At 41.5% G+C, this 24,008-nt stretch overlaps 1 protein-coding gene across 1 annotated transcript in view; it reads left to right on the top strand.

Annotated features, from left to right (window-relative positions):
- The first annotated feature begins 22,592 nt into the window (after positions 1-22,592).
- LOC104391153 (von Willebrand factor D and EGF domain-containing protein-like) overlaps positions 22,593-24,008 on the top strand; it is an 88,426-nt gene continuing 87,010 nt past the window's right edge. Inside the window, exon 1 of the mRNA XM_010000388.1 lies at positions 22,593-22,635. Within this exon, the coding sequence (XP_009998690.1) occupies positions 22,593-22,635 (43 nt within the window). The remainder of the gene's footprint in view (positions 22,636-24,008) is intronic.

Below are 24,008 nucleotides of genomic sequence, written 5' to 3' on the forward strand. Positions count from 1 at the left end.
TCCTGCTCAGTCCTTTTCTGGGCAGTGACTGGAGCTTGGACATTTTGTCTCCTGCAGCAGTATTCTTCCCAGGGGAAGGGCTAGGAGAGCATCTCTTGCTTCATCTCCAATTGAAGCAATAAGGTAGAACATTTTTAACAGCCCTTTTGCAGATCTCAGAATCCTGCTCAAACAATTGAGATTTGGTTTGATACCAAGCAAATTAGAAGAGTGTGTCTAATTTCTTACACACGGATCTCCTGTAATGAGCCCTGTAATACTGTGTTATATTCAAGGCCATTGGTCCTGTCCAGCTCTGTTGATTTTCACTAGGAACATACCACTCGTATGGAGAGCAGAACTTGGCTCATTTTTGCATCATAACAGCTGCCCTCAAACCCATTTTCATTAAAAAAACAACCCATGAGACCAGCCTTACAAGTTGCAGGCTCCAGTTGCATGTTTTTTTCATCTTTTCTCCCAAATCAAACCATTGAAAAAAATAACATCTGAATATTTTGATTGCTAATGTGAGGCAAGGCAGGAAAACTTCCCTTCTGTTTTTATAGCAGAAAGATTTACCACAGCTTGGTAAATTCTGAAGTGATTAAGTCTTATTAAAGACATAACTAAAACAAGTGTTTGATTTCTGGCTTCTCAAGTTTTCTGCTTGGTTCAAGAACATCTTTTGATTTTGAAGGTGGTAATATTTCTTCACTGTAACACAAATATTGCTTTCCTTCCACAACTGGTCACAACAAAGTCAATAAAATACGCACAGAAGAAATGCAAGCAGCATTTGGCTCAATATAGAGATTGATAATGTAACCACCTAAAAAAAAAAAAGCTTTTTATCATCATAAGTCTCTGCTGGTTTTTTATAGTTTTCATTGAGCAAAACAATCCATCATGCTTGAACTTCACGCACGTTCCTGAAGCCAACAGTTAGTACAAGTCAATTTTTAATTATGATATTTTTATGAAACCTACAATTTATTTCCTGATTTTGTAAAATACTTCAAACAGTGAGTCATCGATATCAATTATGTAAATCACAAGTGACCCCAAAGTCATTAATCTGACTGGATTTCACAGCAAAACGTAATGTAGCAATAACCCTCAGCCTCTGCCACCGCACAGCAGCAGAGATGGCTACAGCAGAGGTGTGCAGTGGGAAATCAAAGGTTTGATCTAGACTAGTGTGATTTTTAACCTTTTAAATAGATTTCCCATTCTTTTGAGAATACCTGCTGTAGTCTCACATTTAGGGCCAAAGGCAGTGGGGTTTGGTAACAACAGGTTATCATCTCCAGCACCATGCAAAAAGCAATGAACCCCTAAGTCAAAATACTGAGCGTTACAGTCAGTCAGCCTGTCCCCATCCCTTTCCTACAGAAAACCACAGCAAATCCTGTTGTCAGCAGCAGAAGGAAATCTGGGAGCATCAGTTGTCCCTTGGTAGCCGAGCAGGGGCTGGTGCCAGTTTCCAGCAGTCCTTTGTGCTTTGAAGGAAAAACCAGTAAGTCGGTTGTGCCAAAGCCCTTTCCCATGGCTTCTTGCTGCCACAGCCTGAAGGCTGCAGAGCTGCTGGTAAGGCGTTTTCCTCAGCCTGCCTGAAGCACGAACTCCCCCTTCTCCTCCTCACCACAGCTCCATCCCCAGGGTTCCCATGCTGCCAGCCAGTCTTGCCTCTCCAGATCCAACACCTGTTTCTCTCTGTTAAGACAGTCTGTGTGTACTTGCTTTAAAAACCTCTTTTTGTGGTTCTCCAGCTGTTCCCACTTTTGGTGGCCACCTCAGTCCTCTCCAGCTGCTATCTCTTTAGGCACAGCTGTGCTGGCTCCATCCTCAGGGGCTGGCAGCAGCCTCTGCCATCCCTCCATTTGTGTGCCTGTATCCTTGTGGACTTGATGCTATTAAAATACCATTGAAGCATGTGAAGGAAGAGAAGATGGCACAAGGATGAAGGAGGATTTATTTTTGCTCTTGCACAGAGGAGTCACAGGATTTAGCTGGTATTCTTCACTAGGAAGGGATCTTCATACACCTTGTTTTTGTTTGGTTTTTTCCTGTTAAAAGTGGGATGTGGTTATTGTCTGGGTCTCAGTCTACATGAACTACCATCAGCCAAGTTCATGTAGTCCAAAACAAAGAACTATCAGAAGGCAAAGTCTCCTGTCTGTTAGACCTTTCCAGCTTGTCTTGCTTTCTATGCCTTTTCTTTCACTTTATACAAGATTGTGCAGGAGACCAGAAGGTGAGAGAAAGCACCTGCAGCATTTTAGGGGGTTTGCTAAAATGTAGTTCCAAAGTAGAGCTATATGGCTTGAAAAAATCCAATAAAATTTTTACTTTTCCTAGGGGACAATTTCTGCATTCTTTCTTCAGCACTTGAAATGTTTTTCCTCCCCATTTACAGAGTAGAATATGCAGTCTGTATTTCAGTTCATATTTTTTAACTTCAGATGCTCTCCTCCATATTAAAACATATCACAGGCAAATGCGTATCCCTATTTATACTTCTTGTATTAACCCAGTTACACAGTGGCAATAAAATTCCAGAATAAGAAATAAGAGCCCTCATTGCAGATTCACAAAGCCCTCCAAAGAACAGCGGAAGAACAGACCGTAAGTCTCATAAATCCAGCTTAATTTATTCATTGTAAGAGTCTACAAATCAGACATTTTTATTTTCCAGGATATTTATGGTAAGATGGTAAATGTATAACCCTCCCCCAACAATATTTCAATAATTGATAGTAAAATAACAAAATAGATAATAGTTTTCAAAAAACATTTTATCAAAAAGAGAAGTATTTTAAACAATAATGTGGCCTGTGGGCATTAAATCAAATCTGCAGTGGGTGGGTGCAGGAACAGCATTTCAAACTTTCAGAGCTCTCTGATTCCCTGAACCAGAACCTTCCAGCTTTACTGCTTCAGTAGCTGAAGGATGATACAGAGACTTTCACTCCCTCAAATATACCCAAGTAACCTGTGAGGATATTCTATGCATCATACTCATTTTCACCCTCCAGAAGGATCTGCAGTCTCCAGAAGGTTTTTCAGGTGTTAAATCCACAAGGGAAAGGGGATGGTCTGCAAGAGCTGTCAGTCCAGCCCCTGTGGTTGGAGGTATCTCTGGCTTTTTGCAAGCCACACAGAGGAGGACTTGGTTTGGTCACATCCAGGTTCTGAGAAGATATACTGGAAACAGGATTTGGCAAATGCCACTATGCAATGCTCCTTCAGCTACAGTACAAAAGCCCCTTTTGGATGAACCGTGTCATTACTCCTCCGCTGTCCAAGACCCTTCCCTACAGAGGCAGCCATCAAATCTATTTCAGGAATAGGTATTTTGTGCAAGTGACCTGGTTCTTTACCTTTGAGTGGGTAGAAATTCCCTATTTTCCACCCTAAACATGTTCACAGATGTTCTGAAAACAAATGTTCTCCTGTAGCCTTCAGAGCTCCCTTCCCCACTATGTACGTATCAGCAACCTGAAATGCATCCTTTGTCTCCCTTTTGCTAATCTAAGCAAATTAATTTTAATCTCTACTTCCAAAGCAACCTCTTCATTCCCCTGATTATCTTGATAGCCATTCCCTCTGCTTGCACAACCCTGAACATACTTGCAAGGATCCAAAAAAGGTCTGTACAGTGACATTAACTGTTGCTCTCCTGCATTTTCAGCACTGGAATTTTCACATTACAACACCCACCCTGTGATCAGATAGTACATCACAGAATCATCATGGTTGGGAAGGACCTCTGAGATCACCAAGTCCAACCGTCAACACAAAAAATGCCCCAAACAACCACACACACTCCACCAGAAAATACCCATAAAATAAAACCCTATCCTCTTTTTATTGGCCCAATTCTATTGTTAATTCTCAGCCTTGCAAATGTAGTGCTCTGGCCTGGAAGTATTTTAGTCTCATTTGTATGTGAACAGGACTTAAAAGGGTTTTTGGAGATAATTCTAGATAACAGTGTGTAAGACTTGCATACTCAATTCAATGGTATTTGTTAGAGAAAGGAGGAAAACGAATGTGCAGCAACACAGGAAACTCTGTGACTCAGCTGGAAAGGTAAAAAGCAAGGAATCCAGTAAATATCAGTCTTTTGAGATAATAGCTTTCACTGTTCAGCTATTCTTCACCAAGTCCTTATCTAAAGCCTCCATGGCACATTGAACATACTTGCAAGGATCCAAAAAAGGTCTGTACAGTGACATTAACTGTTGCTCTCCTGCATTTTCAGCACTGGAATTTTCACATTACAACACCCACCCTGTGATCAGATAGTACATCACAGAATCATCATGGTTGGGAAGGACCTCTGAGATCACCAAGTCCAACCGTCAACACAAAAAATGCCCCAAACAACCACACACACTCCACCAGAAAATACCCATAAAATAAAACCCTATCCTCTTTTTATTGGCCCAATTCTATTGTTAATTCTCAGCCTTGCAAATGTAGTGCTCTGGCCTGGAAGTATTTTAGTCTCATTTGTATGTGAACAGGACTTAAAAGGGTTTTTGGAGATAATTCTAGATAACAGTGTGTAAGACTTGCATACTCAATTCAATGGTATTTGTTAGAGAAAGGAGGAAAACGAATGTGCAGCAACACAGGAAAGAAACTCTGTGACTCAGCTGGAAAGGTAAAAAGCAAGGAATCCAGTAAATATCAGTCTTTTGAGATAATAGCTTTCACTGTTCAGCTATTCTTCACCAAGTCCTTATCTAAAGCCTCCATGGCACATCCATGGCTGATGAGAGAGAAGTCGACCCAAAGAGCCTCACAGGAGAAAGTGCTGTACACTCCAGGCCCACTTCTCAGCTGCTTAGCACTTACCAATGCTTTTTGTTGATTATATAGATTAGAAATCAAGCAAACAGGACTTTCCTACCTGTAAGGAAGGTTCTGATTTACAGTATTTCTGCTTCTGCAACATACTTCTTCTGTTTAAAAATGTTCAAGTGTGTGTCAAGGTCAATTTTCTCTGAGGAGACAGCAGCCAACTGCAAAAATTGTGCTTGGAGGATTTTTGTGTGATTACGAAATTCTCTTGCTGCTCTCAGGAATTCCCACACAACTGATGATTTCTGCCTCATTTTTTCCCATTTCAGTCATTGTAAAATACTCCAAAAATGTAAATGCAAATGCAGATCGGCCCACTCCCCACCTGGCAACAGCTTACAAAGCTCATGGTGAATCTCCTCACGGGTCTGCATTGTTGTTGTTTTTTCCTGGGCATCCTGGTGAGTCCGTTTTTTCCTAGGAAAGATAAGGCATCCAGCCTGGCTTGTTAAAACTCAGCCTGCTGAATAAAAAGCAGCACCCCCAAAGCCTGCGTGTTTCTCCTCCCTCCCCCTCCCAGCAGAACATGCCATCTACACCTCTAGGAGGGGCCTGATCCCATCCGGTTATTCATAGGTCCAGGGAGCTTTTTTGAAAGTAGAAGACACTGCAAGGGCTTGAAGAAGCAGGACAGCAATCCAGAGCCTGGATGCTCTCAGCTTCTACTGCAGTCCTTGTCCCCTCCTGTCCATGAAATACAGAAAAGTCAGGCAAAATAGAGACATGTTGGAATCAAATTAAAATAGAGGCATGTTGAAATGAAGTTACCTCATTCTAGATTGAAAGGAACAAGTACTAAGAGCCCAGTTTTATCCAGGACCTGTAGGAGAAGATTACTGAGTGCTGCCTGGTGTTTGCAGAGCCAGAGGTGCTCTCACTCAGTGCTGGCTTTCGTGCTTGGTTTCACTCACTAGCAAGCATTCAAAATTAACAGAAAAAAAGTAATACTTACGTATTAGTTTCTGTATTAGACTTGAAGAGGCAGATGAATAAAACCAAATAAATGTCAACTGTTAGACCACAGGACTTAATGTGCTTTTGGGAACTTTTAATTGCATACAAAAAGATTTCTAGATCATTGAGATCACTTCCATCTGATGCTAATGACTGTGGTTTCCCAAATCAAACCCCAGAATTTACAAGCAGGCTCAGCACCCATTTTGCTTAGGTCATGTCCTATGAACAGTAATGACCAGTACTGAAACAGCCAAAAGCCCAGGTGGCTCTCCTGCAAATGTACATTTTAGAGCCTTGAGACTTGATCCTGCATCTGCCAGCCTCACCCTGTGAGAACCATTAGCAGCTGGCTTCATGTCTAGAAAAAGAAAATTAAATATGCTGCATTTTCACGGCCATCAATCAGCAGATGCAGTGCCAGGAAAGCTTCATAATGATAGAGATATTGCCAACTGACTTTGCAAAAAAAAAAAAAAAAAAAAAAAAGTTCTTTTCAGGAAAGAACCATATAGGCAAAAAACAACAAATGGTGGCAGTGTGCACTGGGGTGTGTGGGGTAGGGATCCCTTTCTTCTTGGGGTGAGAAGGGATGGAGACCAGAAGGCACCTCCCCTTGTCCCTAAGGGCGGCAGCGGAGGCAGAGAGCACGTTGCTCAGCACTCCTCTGCACCACCTCCCTGGAGCCCCAGCTCATCTCCCACCAAGGCATAATTTTCTTTGCCTTTCTGAGCTTTCTGTAATTCTTGCCAGGATGAAAGTTTGGAGACCTTAAAATGACAAATAAAAGTGGAAAACTTGCATAAGGGATGCAAACAAAGGCAGTGGGGAGCAATACAAAAGTATTAATTTGCACGTAAACATCAGAAAAAACTTCTTTCCTGTGAGAGTGACAGAGCCCTGGGACAAGCTGCCCAGAGAGGTTGTGGAGTCTGGAGACATTCAAACCCACCTGGACACGTTCCTGTGTGATGTGCTCTGGGTGACCCTGCATGGCAGGGGGGTTGGACTCGATGATCTTTTAGGGTCCCTTCCAACCCCTGAGATCCTGTGATTCTGTGTGATTAACGAACAAGATGTTGGGTTTGGATATTGTTTGCTTTTTTTTTTTCCCTTAATCTTCTGAAAAATGACTGAAAGCTATCAGCAGCATCACTGCACTTAAATGTTATGTTTCCAAAGATTTTCCTGCATGTACCCTTTTTACTTTACTGACTTCCTGACAGAGCTGCTGAAATGTCTGGCCTGACTCATGCTGTGAGCAATCCTTTCTGAGAAACAAATGAAAATGGGCTGATAACAAGGGCAATTTCATTAAAAAACCACCACAAAAACCCAGCCAGGTGACTGGTTACATGGGACATTATTGAAATTATGCATGCAGAACTGCAACACTAGCATATTGTTTTAGATCATGTTTTCTGTGGCACAGGAGAAAATATCTTTGTCAGCTCAGTGGAGAAAGGTTGGAGATGATTGAAGTAAAACAGCAGGAGGAGGCTGATATGATTAAGTCACAGAGCCAACTGCCCATGTATAACACAGTAATGGAGGTGAAAGTAGAGGGCAAACTAAAATTAAGTCAAAAGGACACAGAAGACAAAAGGCTACGCATCTAGGACAAGGAGAGGATGCACAATGGGTTGATTTGTACAGCAGGCAGGGTGCAACGTTTTCATGCCCTGTGTTTTGAGATTTCCTGTTGATATTGAAGCAAAAGCTGCACTAACTAGTGTTGGAATGGACAGGCTGTTTAGCAAGCATGCATGGAGAGAGCGTGGTTAATTAATTTTACAGTGGTGGGCAGGGAGGTCAGATGACAGGCTGTGAGCAAAATCCCCAGCAGCCAGATTGGACAGCAGGAGAAAAAAGAAAGAGTATTTGGGAGAAAACCAGGGTCAACTCTGGACCTACTCTGGCAATTGTTCATATCTCTTCAGCAGAAAATAAGGTCTTAATTTGGCTACAAGCCACCAGGCAAGAATATCATTATTGTAGGAAATCTTGGTTATTACAAAGCCAACAGAGACTACTTTAAATTGTTCCCTCTGGGTAGCAGGATGCTAGATACAAGTCACAAAACAACTGATGATAGGAGCTGCAGGGCAACCAGGGTATCAGCGTCGTTGTGCTCCCTGAGGAGGAAACGACTTACAGAAAGTCACTTCTGCAATTTGGTGCAGAGGCTGCTGTGTGTCACATCGTATCAGGTCAGCATTTGGTCCCCAGTGATCTCAAGCAAATGAGCTGGAGAAACAGCATTGTGAAGATCACTTTTGTTAGTCATTTTCATGGTGCTAGTTCAGTTTTTCATGGCATTGTTTCAGCTTGAGGCCTGAGTTCACTTCAGAATAATTTCCATTGACAATTTACATCATTGTATACCCCCACAAAGAGCTGTGAAACCCAGAGTTACCATCTCCAAATGTCTCCAGAAGACAGCAAGACAGCCTGGTGCAATCATGCAGTCATCAGACAGTATGGAAGGGTGTGCTAGAAGTTCCTATAAATCTATCCAATCTCTAATGACCATAAAATTCTCTCTATATATGGACAAGGAACGAAAAAACAGAGAAGAGTAACAACAGTAACACAGTCCCAGGCAAGAGTGAAAGTTCTAACTTTTTCTGAGGTAAGGAAGCACTCAGTGCCTTGATGAAGCCAACAGGACACAACCCAGCACTCGGGGCAGAACAAATATTTCACCTCCCATCTATCAACACACCAAGTCATACAGGCAAGAGCCCACAAACCAGAAAGCCCCAGATCTAAGGTCTTTTGTGTTGCCTCAATTTGCTCTTTTTTTGTGCTTGCAAATTCTAACCCAGCCTCTGTGGCAAGACCACACGTTGATCTGCTCAAGGACTGGTGCTTCCTTCAGTGCCTGGGATAGATGGCACTTGGTCACTGAACAGAGAGCCAATATTTCATGTCATTCTTATTTCTGAGCGTGTGGCTTTAATGTGTGTGTGCCATCAAGTAGCACAACCCATCTTGGAAGTGCCATTGATTTCCTGGTAGGCTTTTTCCTTCTTTATTATAGTAACTGGGAGCTAAGTGTGCAGTCATTAATTTACTTTCATAGCTTTTGTGGGGTGAAGGGCAAATAGTATTAATGTTATCAAGGAGGGAAAGTAGTGCAGGTTCATTAACAGGGAAGGAGAGACAGTAAAATGACATCTGTAATATAGATGCATTTAAAGTCTTTGTTGCTCCAGTCTTCTCAGAGAAGTTTAATTACAATCAGATATTTAGCACAGTTAATTTCAAGACATTAATAGGAATATAAGGCAGAAAAAGGAGACAGCTAAATATTATTATATTCAGATTGCCAGTAACTGCTGAAACCACCTTGAGTGTAGCCAAATCATTATTTGAATCCTTAAAAATTATCTTAAAAAACTGATGGAGAACCTCTGAGAACAAAAGCAAGACAAAGATGGAAGCATAGTTCAGTAATTAACATCAAAAAGTGAAGAAAAGATTATTTGTGAACCTCTGAACCAGCCAGACTACCTTCAGTGATGGTTCCTAATGATTCACAGCTTGCAGAGTTATTAGGAAAAATTAACAAGAATAAAACTTGTTACTGAGTATAGTGAATATAGAGCACAGCAACTCTTTAGACCTCTACACTTGGACTTGAAAGGCCATGGCTGAAGAACTATGTCTAATTTTGATAATTATACTTAAATAAAGCTGAACAAATTAGAGGCAGTTGAAAAAGGGAACTGCAAAGCTCTCAAGGGGCTTGGAAATATGACCTAACAGGAAAGTTAAAAGACATAGTCTTATCTTAGGAAAGAGCACTGAAAAGGGTTGCATTTAGTCTTCTAAAATGGGGAGGACAAAAGGAAGCAGTTGGTTATTCCCTGTATTCATGAATGGCAGAGGAAGAGGGAGACCAGCCTGATCTCGGCACAGGTGTAGGTTGGACACTTGTCTAACCGTGTAAAGTGGTGGGAATCATGGAATCATAGCATGGGTTGGGTCGGAAGGAACCTTTAAAGGCCATCTAGTCCAACCCCCCTGCAGTGGGCAGGGACATCTTCAACTAGATGACGTTGCTCAGACCACATACAAGCTGACCTTAAAAGTTCCCAGGGGTGGGAGATCTCATCTGGGGAGATCAGTGTCCACAAAATCCCCTGGAGCTGAGAAGGAGATAGGCAAACCCCAGAGGTGGGTGGGTTAGCAATATTAAATTCTGCCTCAGAAAAGGGAAAAATGTGATGGGAGAGAACAAAATGCACTGTATGAGTCAACTTCCTTCTCTGACAGCATTTATGGGTCTAGTGAGTAAAAGGCAAGCACAAGGTGGCATGTATCCTGACTTCACCAGCAGCTCCTGGCCAACTAGTGAATGCTTTTAGAGGCAGGGAAATGGGGCTAAAAGTGTCCTAAGCACTGAGGTGTCTGATCTCAGAACCTAGACCTGCCCAAAGGGGAGTCAGCTATGGAGCTGCTCTCTCCTTCCACGAAAAGTACAGAGACGTTTTTTTCACTCTCAGACTGGAATGAAACACAAACCCTTCAAAATGTTTCACAAAATGACTTAGAAAGAGAGGGGAAGGGAGAAAGATCCCCTAATAGCCATTGGCCCAGGAGAGATAACAGCATTAATTTGGGAAATTTTGCTTGGGCAAACTCAGAGCAGAGCCTGAACCTCTGATTTTGTGGTCGCCCATGTGCTTTGATTATCCCAAAGTTCAGAGCTTTCTCCCTTTTCTCCCCCCTTATTTTTCTTCCTCCAGCAATTCTGCACTAAAAATCCCACAATGATAACTTCAATGGAAAGAAACACACTTCTGTGAAAATCTCAGCTGTGGCAAGTCAACATTTTCCAACAGAAACATTTTTCATCAGAAAGCTCCCAGCCAGCTCTGACATGGAGGTTTCAGTGGCAGCTGAGCTGTAAGTGCCTCATATTTCTGCATATCAGGGTTGTCAGTAAAGCACCCAGAAAAAAAGACCCATAAAAGTAATGATCACCTCTGACATGGCTGGAGTGACTTATCCAGCATGACACAGGCCCCCATGGCAGCCATATCAATCACCTCCTCAGGGCAGCCTTCTCAGACTGCTTTTTTATTCCAAAACATCAATACTTGCTAACATTTTTAAACACTGTCATCCATTTCAGTCAATCTTATTCTTAATAATTTCAGTCTCTTTCGGTTGGGAAATTTGGGGGTTATTTCAAACAAGGGAACAACTGCATGCAGGAACAACATCCTTTCCCTTGCCACTTGTATTTGTTTGCCTGAGAAATCCGTGCATTTGCAGAACATACACGTGCCCAAGCAAGAGAGTAACAGTTCTGATGCGCCACCACACACTAAGCATCTCTTAGACATATGAAAAATTTTAACACTAAAAATCTCTGCATGGCCACAGATCAGATCTTTTAGGTAGTTTGATCTTACTGCCCAACCTTCTACCTTATTCTTTTCCTCGTTTGTAACATTTGAATTATTTAGATAAAATCTTAATGGCTTAATCTTAAAGCTGCTGCTTTTCTGGCTTATCCATCCAATTGCCTGAACTCATTTGTATGCAGTAATCACAGAAAGGGCTTATACTTTTCACTTTTATCAGCCAAAAAACATACTGGAATTAACATATGGCATCTCACTCTATTCACTTTATACTAATTCCAAATACTCAGGGGCAAGTTGTTAGCAGACAGAAAGTAAAACAAGCACACAACATCCATGCCAAGCCCCCAACAGACGAGGGGGTTAACAAGCCCCACATTGTTGTTGAGCAACAAGACATTGCTTAGAGCCCTTTCCTCAGAGGGACCCCAGGGCAGCACCCAAGGCCCTGAGCAAAAGCATTTGCGAAGTTTATAGGGAATTTTTAGGAGCTGCTCAGAAAGATAAATAATAGAATCATAGAGTATGCTGAGTTGGAAGGACCCATCAGGAGCATCCAGTCCAAGGAAAGTTCTGCATCACACCAATACCCTCCACTAAGAGCACAGACCAAACAAAGGCAGAGTCTCTCACGTTCACAAATGTTATCCCACGTGTGGCAAATGGGATTGTGTATAATCCAAAACCTACAATGCTGGATGCAGGTGGATTACATGACCTTCCCCAGGCCTCTCCTGCTTTATTTGCTTTGACCTTCTCTTGCATTGCCCAATTGTCCTGTAGTTTCTTGCTCCCAGCTCAGGCTAGAGCTCAATGCAACAGGCAGTCTGCTTTCCCCAGTGTATTTCTCTCTTTCTCCTTCTTGCAAGGTCTTGTCTCATGGGCAGGGATTTTTCTCCCCTGTCAGTTTAAGAGGGGCTAACTCAGCTGTAGTGTTAATTTTACTTGAGTCAGAAGAAATTATTGTTTTGTTTATTCACGTTAATCTTAATGTTTGTTAACAGCTCCAACTCCTACTTAGGCAGAAAAAATTCAAGTCTTATTTTAGCTATTATACATATCTGTATATACTTATGTAATTTATATATCCACTGACATATACTTAGCTATTATACATATGTATTATATATATATATACACCTCTTTTATAAAAAGGATGAAGATTAGACTCTTCCTCTGTCTCCGAATATATAATAAACACACACAAATATGATCACACTTCAGTTCTTTGCTGGAGTCTTAGCTTAATGACTATTTGCAGAGCCTTTTGCACTGGGAGGGATTGCATTTTCCAATGAAATCACATCCAAAATAACCTGCTGCTGTAAGGAATCTTTGAAAGGATTTTGGTTATGCAAAATTACTAAAAAAATATTATTGCAAGTAAGATTCAATCTGTATAAAAATCTATGGAATTCTTGGCATACACCCACAAAGTCCATGGAATATCCTAAGAAGAGGTTTGCCTTGAAAAAGAAAAGGTCATTTTTCCTACCTTTGAAGAGGATGTTAAATGATGGGGCACATTCCAAAAATAGGTCTGAGAAGAAAATATGAAAGCTGCAATCCTATGATCAGAGTGATAATGCTTTTGGTCCCTGATTAAAGAGAAATACTCAGCTTTGATGTACTCTTTGTAGTCAAGGAGTCATAATAAGTAAGTAACAAACATCAAGAAATGAGTTTGAGAGAAATACAGGAATTGCCTGGCTCAGATGGGCACTTGAAGTCAGACCTATGCTGTAGTAGCCATATCAGCCAACAAGATCCTAATGGCAGATCAGACTTGTTGGTAATATGATCAAATTTGCATCATGGCCAAAAAGAACTGTGGCCTAAAAGGACATAAAAATGTAGGAAGGGCAGCTATGTCTCAGGACAGCAGAACATGAAGACTGAGTCTTGCTGATGAAGAAAGATGTAAACTTATTGTGGGAGACCTGGATCCAGAGTGTTTTGGATGCATAGGTAGGGGAGACATTAATTTCCGTGGCTGACCACTACAGTATGGAAGATAAATCAGAGTTAGACATCCTTGCTTGAGGCAGAGGACAGGGAAATAAATGTATTCTAGAGGAATCATCAAGAGACCAAAGTGGTCTCCCTGCCTCATGTTCCCATGCAGATGCTGCAGCAACAGTTGAGCGATAAGTAGATTATCATGAAGAGCTATGGGCTGCCCCTCTTTTCAGCACTGCTGCTGCCAAAATGCCTCTGTGCTCTTTCCTGGGTAAGCAGGGCTGGGATAAATGCCATGCCAAGACCCACTGCATTCTCCTGTGTATTTATGCTGTGTTCAGGCCTTGCTTTCCTGATGCCAGAGCAATAGGAGCTGTGTGACTTGCAGCTTGTCATGCAATGGGGGTCTTGCAAGAGAACTGTGGTTTGGATCTGGCTGCTGAAATAAAAATAATATAAAATAAATGTTCATCTTATGGAGCACTTCATGGGGATGAAAGCAGTTGAGATAGGGAAAAAGTAAACACAGAGACCAGGCTCCTTGGAGCAAACCCAGCTGATACAAATGCCCTCAGGAGCGTGTTTTGGGTGAACAGAGCTCGGGTAAAAATGGCATTGGTGACACTTTTCTCCAGATCATCAAGATCTACTGTAGTTTCATTTTGAACGTGATGAGGCATTTAGCCCAAAGAAAAAGATGCATATTTTTCTAAAAGTTGAAATGCTTCCTTTCAATGTCTTTGCAAATGAAATTACTTGATGCCTCCTGTTTCCAAGATATTTAATTTCAGGTTGGAGTGGATCTTAGTCTGACTTTCAATTATTAGCAGTCTTTTTTATTTTAGAGATTTTACTTCTCTGGAAGAAAAATGGAAAGGTTTCGTTTTAGATTGGAATAAGTCATTTTTCACTGGACCAGTGAATTGCAAGTCACCTACGTATTAAATTTTCCATGAGCTGCTAACATCTGTTCAACAGTTGTGTTTCAAATTTTGCTACAGCATAGTATTATAGCTGTGCCTTTCTGTCCCTCCTGCATTCAGTCTTTTCCTCTCTGCTTTGCTTTTCGTGCTGTCTGTACTCATATTATTGCAGCAGAAAAAATGCAGAACATTAGCATCTGTTAATCCTTTTATACCTCAAGTCTTCTCATGTTTGGCCAACCCTGCTTTTCATTGTGCCTGTCTGTGTTTGGAATAGCCTCACAATTCCAGATGCAGCAAAATAACTCAAATTGTAGCTTGGCCCCATGGTACTGCTGAAAGGCTATTTTAGAATTAAGATAATTCAGTGGTTTAAATGTGTTTGCTGGATCCCTGGGAGCAAACTTTTATCCCAGTTTGCAGGGATTTAGCCATTCAGTTGTTATTAATATTGAGCCATGCTGCTGAATCTACATGTTCTGTAAGGAAATAACCTAGATTTTAGTGCTTTCCTTTACACTAGACATTTATTTCAGCAAGTAAAAGAAAGGTTGAAATGAAACTTGTCCTTAGCTCACGATTTTACAGTGACATGACAGAGAAGGAATGAGAGGCTGAAAAATAGCTCGCAAAGACATTTGCAGTAAATTTGGAGCCTGACTTTTCTTTCATACCACATTTGAAAGTAACATGTGAGGTAAAATAGAGAGATGCTGTTCCTGCCAAAAGGTTACATTGGATGTAGATGGGTAAATGTTCGGGACTGAAGTGAAAATGGGAGAAAAATAGCTGCATTTCAGTCCTGCAACCCCAGCGTGATTCACCTCAGCAGGCCTGAACGTTGGCTCTTCTGGTGTTAGTCACACAGAAACACAGACCTGTCCACAATCTCCTTCTGGTGACAGAAAATAAGCCTTGTGCTGCAGACTTCTGTTGATGAAAAGCTGATTTTTTGACTGCTCAGACCAAAACATGCCAAACATGATCAGCTGCAGAATCAGTCTAGCCAGTGCAAAAGACTCCAAAAATAGAACCCAAACCCTCAACTAAAAACTCAAAAAGCAATTCAACATCGATTTTTCAAAAGCAACAGAACTAGTTAAGAATCAGGCAGGTAGGGAAATTGTTTGAAAGGCACGATGATGCTATTTTTGACCACCCTCTGTCTCAATCACTAGATAACTTTGGACTTCATTCACAATGAATGCAATTTTAAGTGTAAAGGTTACTTAAATAATATGCAGTGAGAGTGGGAGCACCATAAGGACATTTACTCATGCTGCAGTGCAGAATAAATGACCTGTCCCACCTCTAAAACAGGTGAATGCATTTCTCCAAGGGAGTTCAGCTTTGATAGTCCACTAGGAACATTCTTTTAGGAACAGAAAGGCAGGAGCCACCATGATTGAAATGCTGAGCAGAGAGGTGCCAAAATTCCCAGTCAGACTGGAGCAAGTAACAGAAGGGAAACCTTGTCCTTTAGGGTTTCTTGCCTAGAAAAGAAATAAATAAATTTAAAAAGGACACATTTCCCATCTTAGTATAATCAATAAGCAGAGGTTGAAGCAAAGAAGAAACTGGTTTTAATATCCCACTCCCTGGTTTCTGCCCTGTGGGGATATCATGAGGCAGTAGAGCATTTCAGTATCAGACTTGTAGATTTTCTTGATGAAATTATGCACCTTATAAACATAATTGACTATGCATTGGTGCAAAGAAAAATAAAAGGAATGGGAACACTTCTGGAAGCTGGCAAAGTTGGCACGTTCTTACTAATATCTAACAAAACTACACAAATGAGAGGAGTTTCAGTGGGAGGGGGATCTGCCATGGGCACCCAAGTGCTCAGGCCATTGCCCCAGCACTTGGCAGACCTGGTTTCAAGTCAGGGAAAACCAACCAGCTCCAAATCAGTCAACAGAGCTCAAACCTAGCAGAAAATGCTGCACATCAATCCCCCTCACCTGTTTGTTTGTCTTTCATAGCTTTTCTGCCAGGTCTGTTCTGCAGAGAGTGCTCCAAGCACACCCAGTGCCTCCTTGAGCATACCCACAGCTTGCAAACAGTATTTATACAACTCAGTTCAGCATCTGGGCTAAAAATGGTTAATGAGAACCTCGTTTCTGAATGTAGAAAGAGGAACATTGTAGAGGATTAAAAATGTAAAGCCTTCTTGAGGTCACCGATGGATAAATGTGACCGGGTGTATGGTCTGCACTGCAGTATGTGGCACCACCACTTCTTACAGCCTATCACAGGCAAACCCTTTATTGATGGGCTGAGAGGTGTGTTACTCAAACTGGAGGGTTAAAAACATCATTACATTTCTGATATATTCTACGCACATGGTGGTCAGCCTGACACCACAGCTGGCTCCTGCCCTGGTTTGGAGATTCTGGTCCACAGCTTGTCTTTTGAAGTGGTATATACCTGCTTTAGTGGGAGTTAAACCTTCTCTGAACTGGATCAACAGCAGAAAACAACAGCAATGGAGCTTCCAGGGCTTCCATGCCTTAGCTGTGTGTGCTTGTGCAGGATAGTAGCAGGTGCCAGACAGATCTACCTATACAAACTCTCAGTTCTCTAAACAACTCATAAAACACAACACCAAAATGACCAAAGCCTGACATTCTCCAGCTTTCACATAATCAAATTTTACAAGTTTCAAAAGCAACTCAGCAACGACTGCAAATTGCTAAAGAATAAAGTAGCAAATGATAAATTGATTGCCTGCTGTTTCTTTGTGTACTAATTTGTGTTATGGCTTTCCAATCTGAAATTGCTTGGGTAGATTTTTGTTGTTTGTCTTTTTTTTTTAGCTCAAATTGCAAATGAAATTACTGTGGTAAACTGAATGCATCAAGTATAATGAAGAATTGATCAATTGTTATGTTGTAAGGCTTTTCTGAACAGTGGTTTCTAGCCTATCTTCTTAAGATGAAAATTACAGTTATTAGCCAATTACCAAGTAAGAATGCAAAACTGAGTCTGTTTTTGGTAACAGAAAGATAGAAGAAAACCTGAAATAGTGCATGTCTGCCTATAATCACCTTGTTTTACCTACAGATGGGATAGGTAAACAACATTTTTTGTTGAATTATTCTCTAGCAAAAGAATCAAGCTCTAGCTATCTCCTCCTTCAGGAATGTTGGGTTTTTTAAACAACCTTTTTCAATAAAAGATATAGCTCTATAAGCAAAACTCTACTCTCACTGTTATCAGGCAAGAAAAGGTGGAGGAGTAGAATTGAAAGCTTAGCATTGAAATGGGTCTATGGAAATAAAAAAAAAAAATTACTAGGATTCATCTTGTCTGGTCAGAAGAAAGTACACTGCCTTATCAGTGTCTCAGAAAGAAAGAGAGTGGTTGCCATCAAGAAGACCCCATCTGTCAACCTGATTTCCTTTTATTTCCCTTCTAAAGAACTAGAAAGTGCCAGTGCTACACATGTAAAAAGCATTAGCACCATGTCGACTGTGGTGGAGGAAATCCCCATCCCCATCCCATCCCATCCCATCCCTGCATGGGAAAGCCACACACACACAGCCTGACCAGCCATCGGGACGCAGAGCTCGTTTCCTGGCTCAGAAGGCCTTCTGAGGACACAAATCTCCCCAGCACATTTGGAGTTGTTTTGAAGCGAGGACAGATTTTGAAACGCACGCACCTACACTGGGATCAAAGCTAGTTCAGTGTAAACGAGAAAAAAGCCAGTAGGTTTACCTTCTGCATGGCTGATCCTGATCAAAACACATCTGCCTGCAGTATGCACCAGATGGGGCAACAATTGTCTCGTGTTTCTTCCTGTGCTTCCCTAATCCCCCGTGTCCTCTGGAAGCGTGTGGATCTGTACCTGCAGCTCGAGCTGGATGACCAGAGAAAGGCATTTTGCTTTATGTACATATAATTATGGAGATGTTCTTCTTGTGGTTGCAATTACATCCAAAAAGACTGCACAGGTAGCAGCTGGAAATATAATGAAGACTCACCTGATACCAGCTGAACTGGATTTTCTTTCACATCAAACAGCAGCTTATATCTGAAGTTCTTATAGATTCTGAAACTGTGATTTTTAAGAATATTTCTTCCACTCCTGGTAAATAAGCAGAAATCTGTGGAGCAATCAAAGCAGAGATGACCCTAAAATAAAAGGAAAAATAGTACCTGTTAGAACAGGGAATGAGGACTAAATCCCTCAAAAATAAAAAAGGAAAATGCATTTATCTGATCATTTTCATGTATAGGTACTGAAAGCCTTGCTTTTTCATGGCATATGAACAGGCATCAACAGATCTTGTTTAAGCACTAGATGCACAAAGGGGGGTATTTTCCACAACCAGAGGTACAAAATTGCCCTGAAACATCACCATGGCTGAGGGAAACTGCTGGCTGGAACCCTGATCCTCCTGTTTCTATAGGGAAAAGGCACAAGTGCATTTTAACTTAGAAGATAATCATGACTGTATGTGCAGAAATGGTATCTTTCAAACACTGAAGAAACAAACAGTGAGGATTGCTGATAAACTTGGTTTCTGGAAATCCATTAGACTTAATGTGGCACTTCCACGGTTGGGAGTACACAGCTTTATCTTATCACACTGGCCAGGCAGGCTGATGACTATTTCTAGCTCTTGACCTTTTATTTTAATATTTCTAAATCCATCCAAAGTGCTGTAATGCATGAGAAAGGTTTTTACACCAGCAGCCTGTTTTGTGATGTCTCTCTCCAAGTTTTGCAGAGCAGGCAGCCTGTGAGAGGATGAAGGACAGGGTCAAAGAAGACCTGCATTTTGGTCGGGAGGTGATGAGATCCTTCCAGGCCTGTGCATGGGTTGGGAAGTGGGGCGTGTCCATGTATGTTGCTGCAGAGGCCTTGCTCCAAAGGCCAGAGCAAACCAAGCCATTTTTCCTAAATGTCAAAACCCTGACGGAAAAGTCCATTATGAACATGTGAGGAGTGTGTGGCTGCTGGAACCACTATTGTGCCAGTGAATTGAATGAACAATAGTGTTGAATAAAAGAAAAACAATAGCAGGAAAAATTGCCTCGTCACCCTGCATACATTAGGAACTAAATCACACTCAGGACACATGCACGAATCTGGCATCTGGCAGCACTAAGCTGCCTTCAGCTGGAGTCCCCTTATCTTCCTGCCAGTCTCTGCTGCATCCTGGATGCACTGACAATAAGTTAATGGTGGCACCTTCCCCACTGCTATATCATCCACATACAGAATTAAATTGAAGAAGTGGGGAGAAATGTGGCCAAAACCCGGCATTTGCCAGGGGAGCAGTCTGGAAAAATGTGTGGCTTGCAGACTGTAATTAGCGCATGTCGCAGTTGAGGCATGGAAACAGCTCCAGCTCTCAAAGGGGCAGACCATGGAAATAAAATTTCCATCTGAATAGAGCCCAGTGGGTTCTAAAATCAAAACATGTGAGTTCGGGTTTGCTTCTGCTATTTAGGAAAGCTACATTTGCAAGAGTATGTTCAACTGAGATTAGGAGGCAAGAAAGAACCTTTGCATTTTGTTTCACTTTTTCATTCTGAGGGATGAGAGCAAAATAGACCAATCAATAACAATAATTATAATTTTCTTCTTATTGATTGTTCAGAAGTCCTTAAAGGCATCATCATTAACTTAAAGATAACTTGAGGAAATTTATGAGGTTTTTCACTCTCTTCTGACACAGCACTTGTGATTTCTATGTTCAGATGCTCAGCAGCCCCAGATCCAAAGCCAAGCCAGAATTAGTGAGGATGAGACTGGTAAAATGCAATAGAGGAACTGACAGAATTTGGCTTTATTGCTTTTTCTAACTGGCATATTCAATGGATGAGGCTATATGTCTCAAAGCAGGGGAGCTACAGACTTCACCTGTCCTGTCCAGCTGCCTGTTGCTTTTTATCCATGTGCTCATGTGTCATCCCTCTTGTGCCCACCACATTATTCATGAGTGATTTCCACACTGATGAGAGGTGCCAGGTAGCAATTCCTGGAGACAAAGCATTTTAAAGGATACCACTTCTGCTAGAAACTTCTTGGCTCACCCAGGTCAACTGGCCAGGCATGACAAAATGCTCAGTTCCTTCTTCCTCTCTATTTATGGAACAGTGAAGAAAGCATTTTTCAGCACAGTGCTCCACAATAAATGGCTCAGAAGTTCACTTCTGTGACAACTGCTCACGTTTCTTGCAGGGTCCTCTTGCTGTCACCTACTTTGTCAGACCCTCTTGACCCCTCTCATGGCCCCTTGCAAAACACAGGGCTGCCTCTGCGTCCTCCTGCGCAAGCTGTACGTGGTGCATTGTCCTGCAAACACTCAAGGGAAACACAGGCCAGAAGAGAAGATCCACATAATCAATTCCTCCTTTCAAAACCACAAGTTAAAAATAGAAATGCAAGCCAAGATAAGAGATACTAGAATGAATAAATAATTGTTTTCTCTGGAAGTGAATGTTGGCCCTCAGTTTGTCAATAGTAAATTGCTTAACTTCATAGACCAGGATGATAAGTGACCTTGTTCCCAGGCAAATGAAACTTGGATACAGCACAAAAACAACATCTTGAGATTGTAGGAGGATTTTTTTCAGCTGCATTTTCTCTCAGGGCCCTGTGTTACTTCCTTGAAGGAAAAAAATAAATAAATTATGTGTATATATATATGCCTAAGAATTAAGCAATAAACTCACTAATCGTGCCTGATGGGAGCAATCTGAAGTAAGAGCTGCAGTTAAATATACTGTAAGTAGAAAATACCAAGGGTGTCATCTAGAGCATCCATGGGGCTGAGGGAAGCAGGAAAGGAATCTCTTCCCACATCACTGCCTTTGTCACTGGCGGTTGGACCACACTCAGACACTTCAGGAGGATGTATTGCAGGGTATGATTTGTTTCCAAAACAGCAAATCCCTAGAGCTGAACAATCCAAAGCCTGCCTTGAAAGAAGAGTGCTTATTCTATGAGACATATGTGTGAAAGAATCTTTAATTGTATGCTGAGTTGCCTGGGTTACAGGAAGACACTTCATTTTCAAAACAGTGTGATATCTAAGGGGAAGCATTAAGACCCAGACTCCTAGAAAACCATGTTCCTTCTTGGCCTGATTTTCCTTCTTCTTAATTCTGTCTCTTATTCAGTATAAAGAATATGTATGAAAAATGTCTTATTCTTTCAGAGGGTTCTCAGCCTATTGTGGGGTAAAATTTTCTATAATTACATTCGTTTTACACAATGATTCATTTAGCTCTATCAATTTCATCCTATGAAGGCATTATAACTTGATCCAAACCTGGCCATTATGAGGATGCAGTGTGCATACAATGTGCTTCCTTATCATTTCTCTTCAGTAGGAGATTCTTCTGCTTCTGAATGAACTGAAAATAGTTTTATTTTCAGCTATCAAGGTTTTTATAAGATTATGATGTTTTACCTACCAGAGGAGCATGCAGGGTTCAAGCATTTTTATGTTGTGATCACATTCACATTCAAAACAAATTTCTGCCTCTGAATATTCTTAGGAACAAATTTTTTTACAGCATTTTAATTTCATTAAAAGTCAAAAGTCAAAAAGTTCACCAAAATATTGGTGAAATAAGGCACCAGCTTTTGTCTGTAATTAACTGACAGATGTTTGATACCTACTAATGCCTTATCTCTTCATAGATTACTGTTCATCTGGAACTTGCATCTATCAGAATAAATTTTTAAATGCTGGCAGATCAGAGTCTTCTATTGTTATTTTGAACACATCCACTAAGAGCTTGGAAAGAATTTCCCTTTCCCAACATCTGCTTACCCTTTGTGCCCAAACTCTCTTTCAGCATATGGTAAATTATGATACAGGGAAGTGGATGACACACTAAAAGCTCCAGAAGGTTTCACCTGAGCTTTGCTATGTCAGTAAAATGCAGCCACTGGGCAAGGAAGAGGCTGGTGATGGAAAAGTTTCCTTCTGTTTCTAAAACACAAAGAGGAGAAAGCAAACACATCCTTGGTCTGCAACTGATTTGGAGTTATGGCGTAACAGCCAAGGCATTTCAGGTGATTGTTCCAAATGAAAATCCTTTATGCATTTTCTGTGTAGAGAAATTCAAACACTGTGGAAAACATTGTGTTCCACTGTGGCTTTTAAAGTTGTCCTGGTTTGAGCCAGGATGAAGCCAATTTTCTTTTTAGTGATTTATTTTCCTTCAGTGAACTCTCTTTTAAGCAGCACACTGAAGTTGTCCTTTGTTTAATTGCTGATCCTGAGCTGAACTGTGACAAAAGTAAGAAACAAAGAGTGCAAACCTGAAAATCTGCCCGGAAGGGATTTCATAAATTCACCTTATATCATACCCATGTTGGAAATAGGAGTATTTCCTGGTGTAATTTGAAAAAAACCTAAATAATAAGAAAAAAATCTACACACATTCATATACACATATGTATACTTACATATACCTACATGTGCCTATTTTCAAAAGCTCAGTAGCTCCTCTGCCTCCTCTCTCTGCCTGTGAGGTTCCCCAGCCCTGGGGCTCGATGCAGTTTGTGGAGAAGTTCCAGCCAGGCTCCCGGGATGATGGTGAGAAAGAAATCTCCACCTGGGATTCTCTCTTTCCTGGTCACAGAACAATGACAGCACTTCACCAAATGGTGCTGTTGGTTAGTATTGTCTGGATCAGTCACTGTGTTTTCATTCACCCTTCTCATAAAAATTATTTTGTGATCCACCAGATATTTTCCAGAGCTTTGGAATGCCCTTTAAATATATTGTGTGATGGGCACTTCTTTGCCCAGAACAAACATGCACCTCAGGCTTGTGGACTATATTTCTTCCTGGGTCTTCTAGCCACCATCACCTATTGATATTACATGATTTGCAGCCTTTATTCAAAGCAAACAAACAAAATCTCCCAGCTTCTTAGACCTTCCTCCACATAAGCCACTGATATTTACTGGGAGAAAGAGTGACAGGTAGAGCTCTGTGACACCAGTGCTCACCTGCCTTTAGGAAAAAAAAGCAAAGGTTTAGCAAATTATTTCAAGTTTTCAGCCCTCCACTCCAATTGTCCTGGCTTCTTTGCCTGAAGCATCTGATGCTTCCTCTCATAAGCACCAGCCAGGATGGACAGACCCTTTGGGTGGTCCCCGCAGCAGCACCTTTCCCACACAACCCACCACCCAAGCAGGGCACAGGTGGCTCAGCTGCTTGCAGACTACCCAATTACCAACCTGCTTGGAACAAGCTCCAGTCAGCAGATGTTTAAGCTGTCCAATGTGTCATCTTGTGCTGGGGGCACCCCAGAGTAATGTCCTAAAAACACCTTTCTAACTCTTGTTTGGCTGGTTCCTGGTGTGATGCTGGAGCCTCTGTCCTCCCCAGTACAATACTGATTAACCCACAAGGAACAGGCTTCTGGGCTGCTGCCCCAGGATCTACTGACATGCACATCTTCCTCCAGCTGTGGTCACGTTGATGTTTCCTTTAGCTGAAAGCCAAACCCCAGTTCCACAAGTGTACTTCTGCATGAAACACCAGTTCAGTTATTCACTTTCTTCTCATTTTTCGTTGGATATTTCTGGATGCTTCTGCCTTCTGCAGAAGGTTGTCTGCTTCCCAGCAAGCCCACAGGCTGCTCTTCATTTTGTTTGCACGTAACAACATTGGGTGAATCTTGACTTCCAGGCATTAAAGCAACTTTCCTTATGGCTTCAATGGAGACAGATTTTCCCCACAGTTTTTCAAATTCTGTTTTCACTGAGCAGCTGCAACAGATATGGTTATTGTTCTTCGTGTCAAAAAGGAGCTACCCAGTGTCTCTTTGCTTCAAGCTGTTTCTGCAAAATTGTTGTTTTTTTAAAAAAAAACAAACATTCTCTAAGTCTAGTGAAGCAACAGCTCCTTGCTCATGTTGAAGAAGTTCAAGAAGCTCTTTGCAGGAGACCAAAGCACCA

This window comes from Chaetura pelagica, unplaced genomic scaffold, assembly GCF_000747805.2.
Source record: "Chaetura pelagica isolate M959 unplaced genomic scaffold, ChaPel_1.0 scaffold386, whole genome shotgun sequence".
In the NCBI taxonomy this organism is placed as follows: Eukaryota; Metazoa; Chordata; class Aves; order Apodiformes; family Apodidae; genus Chaetura; species Chaetura pelagica.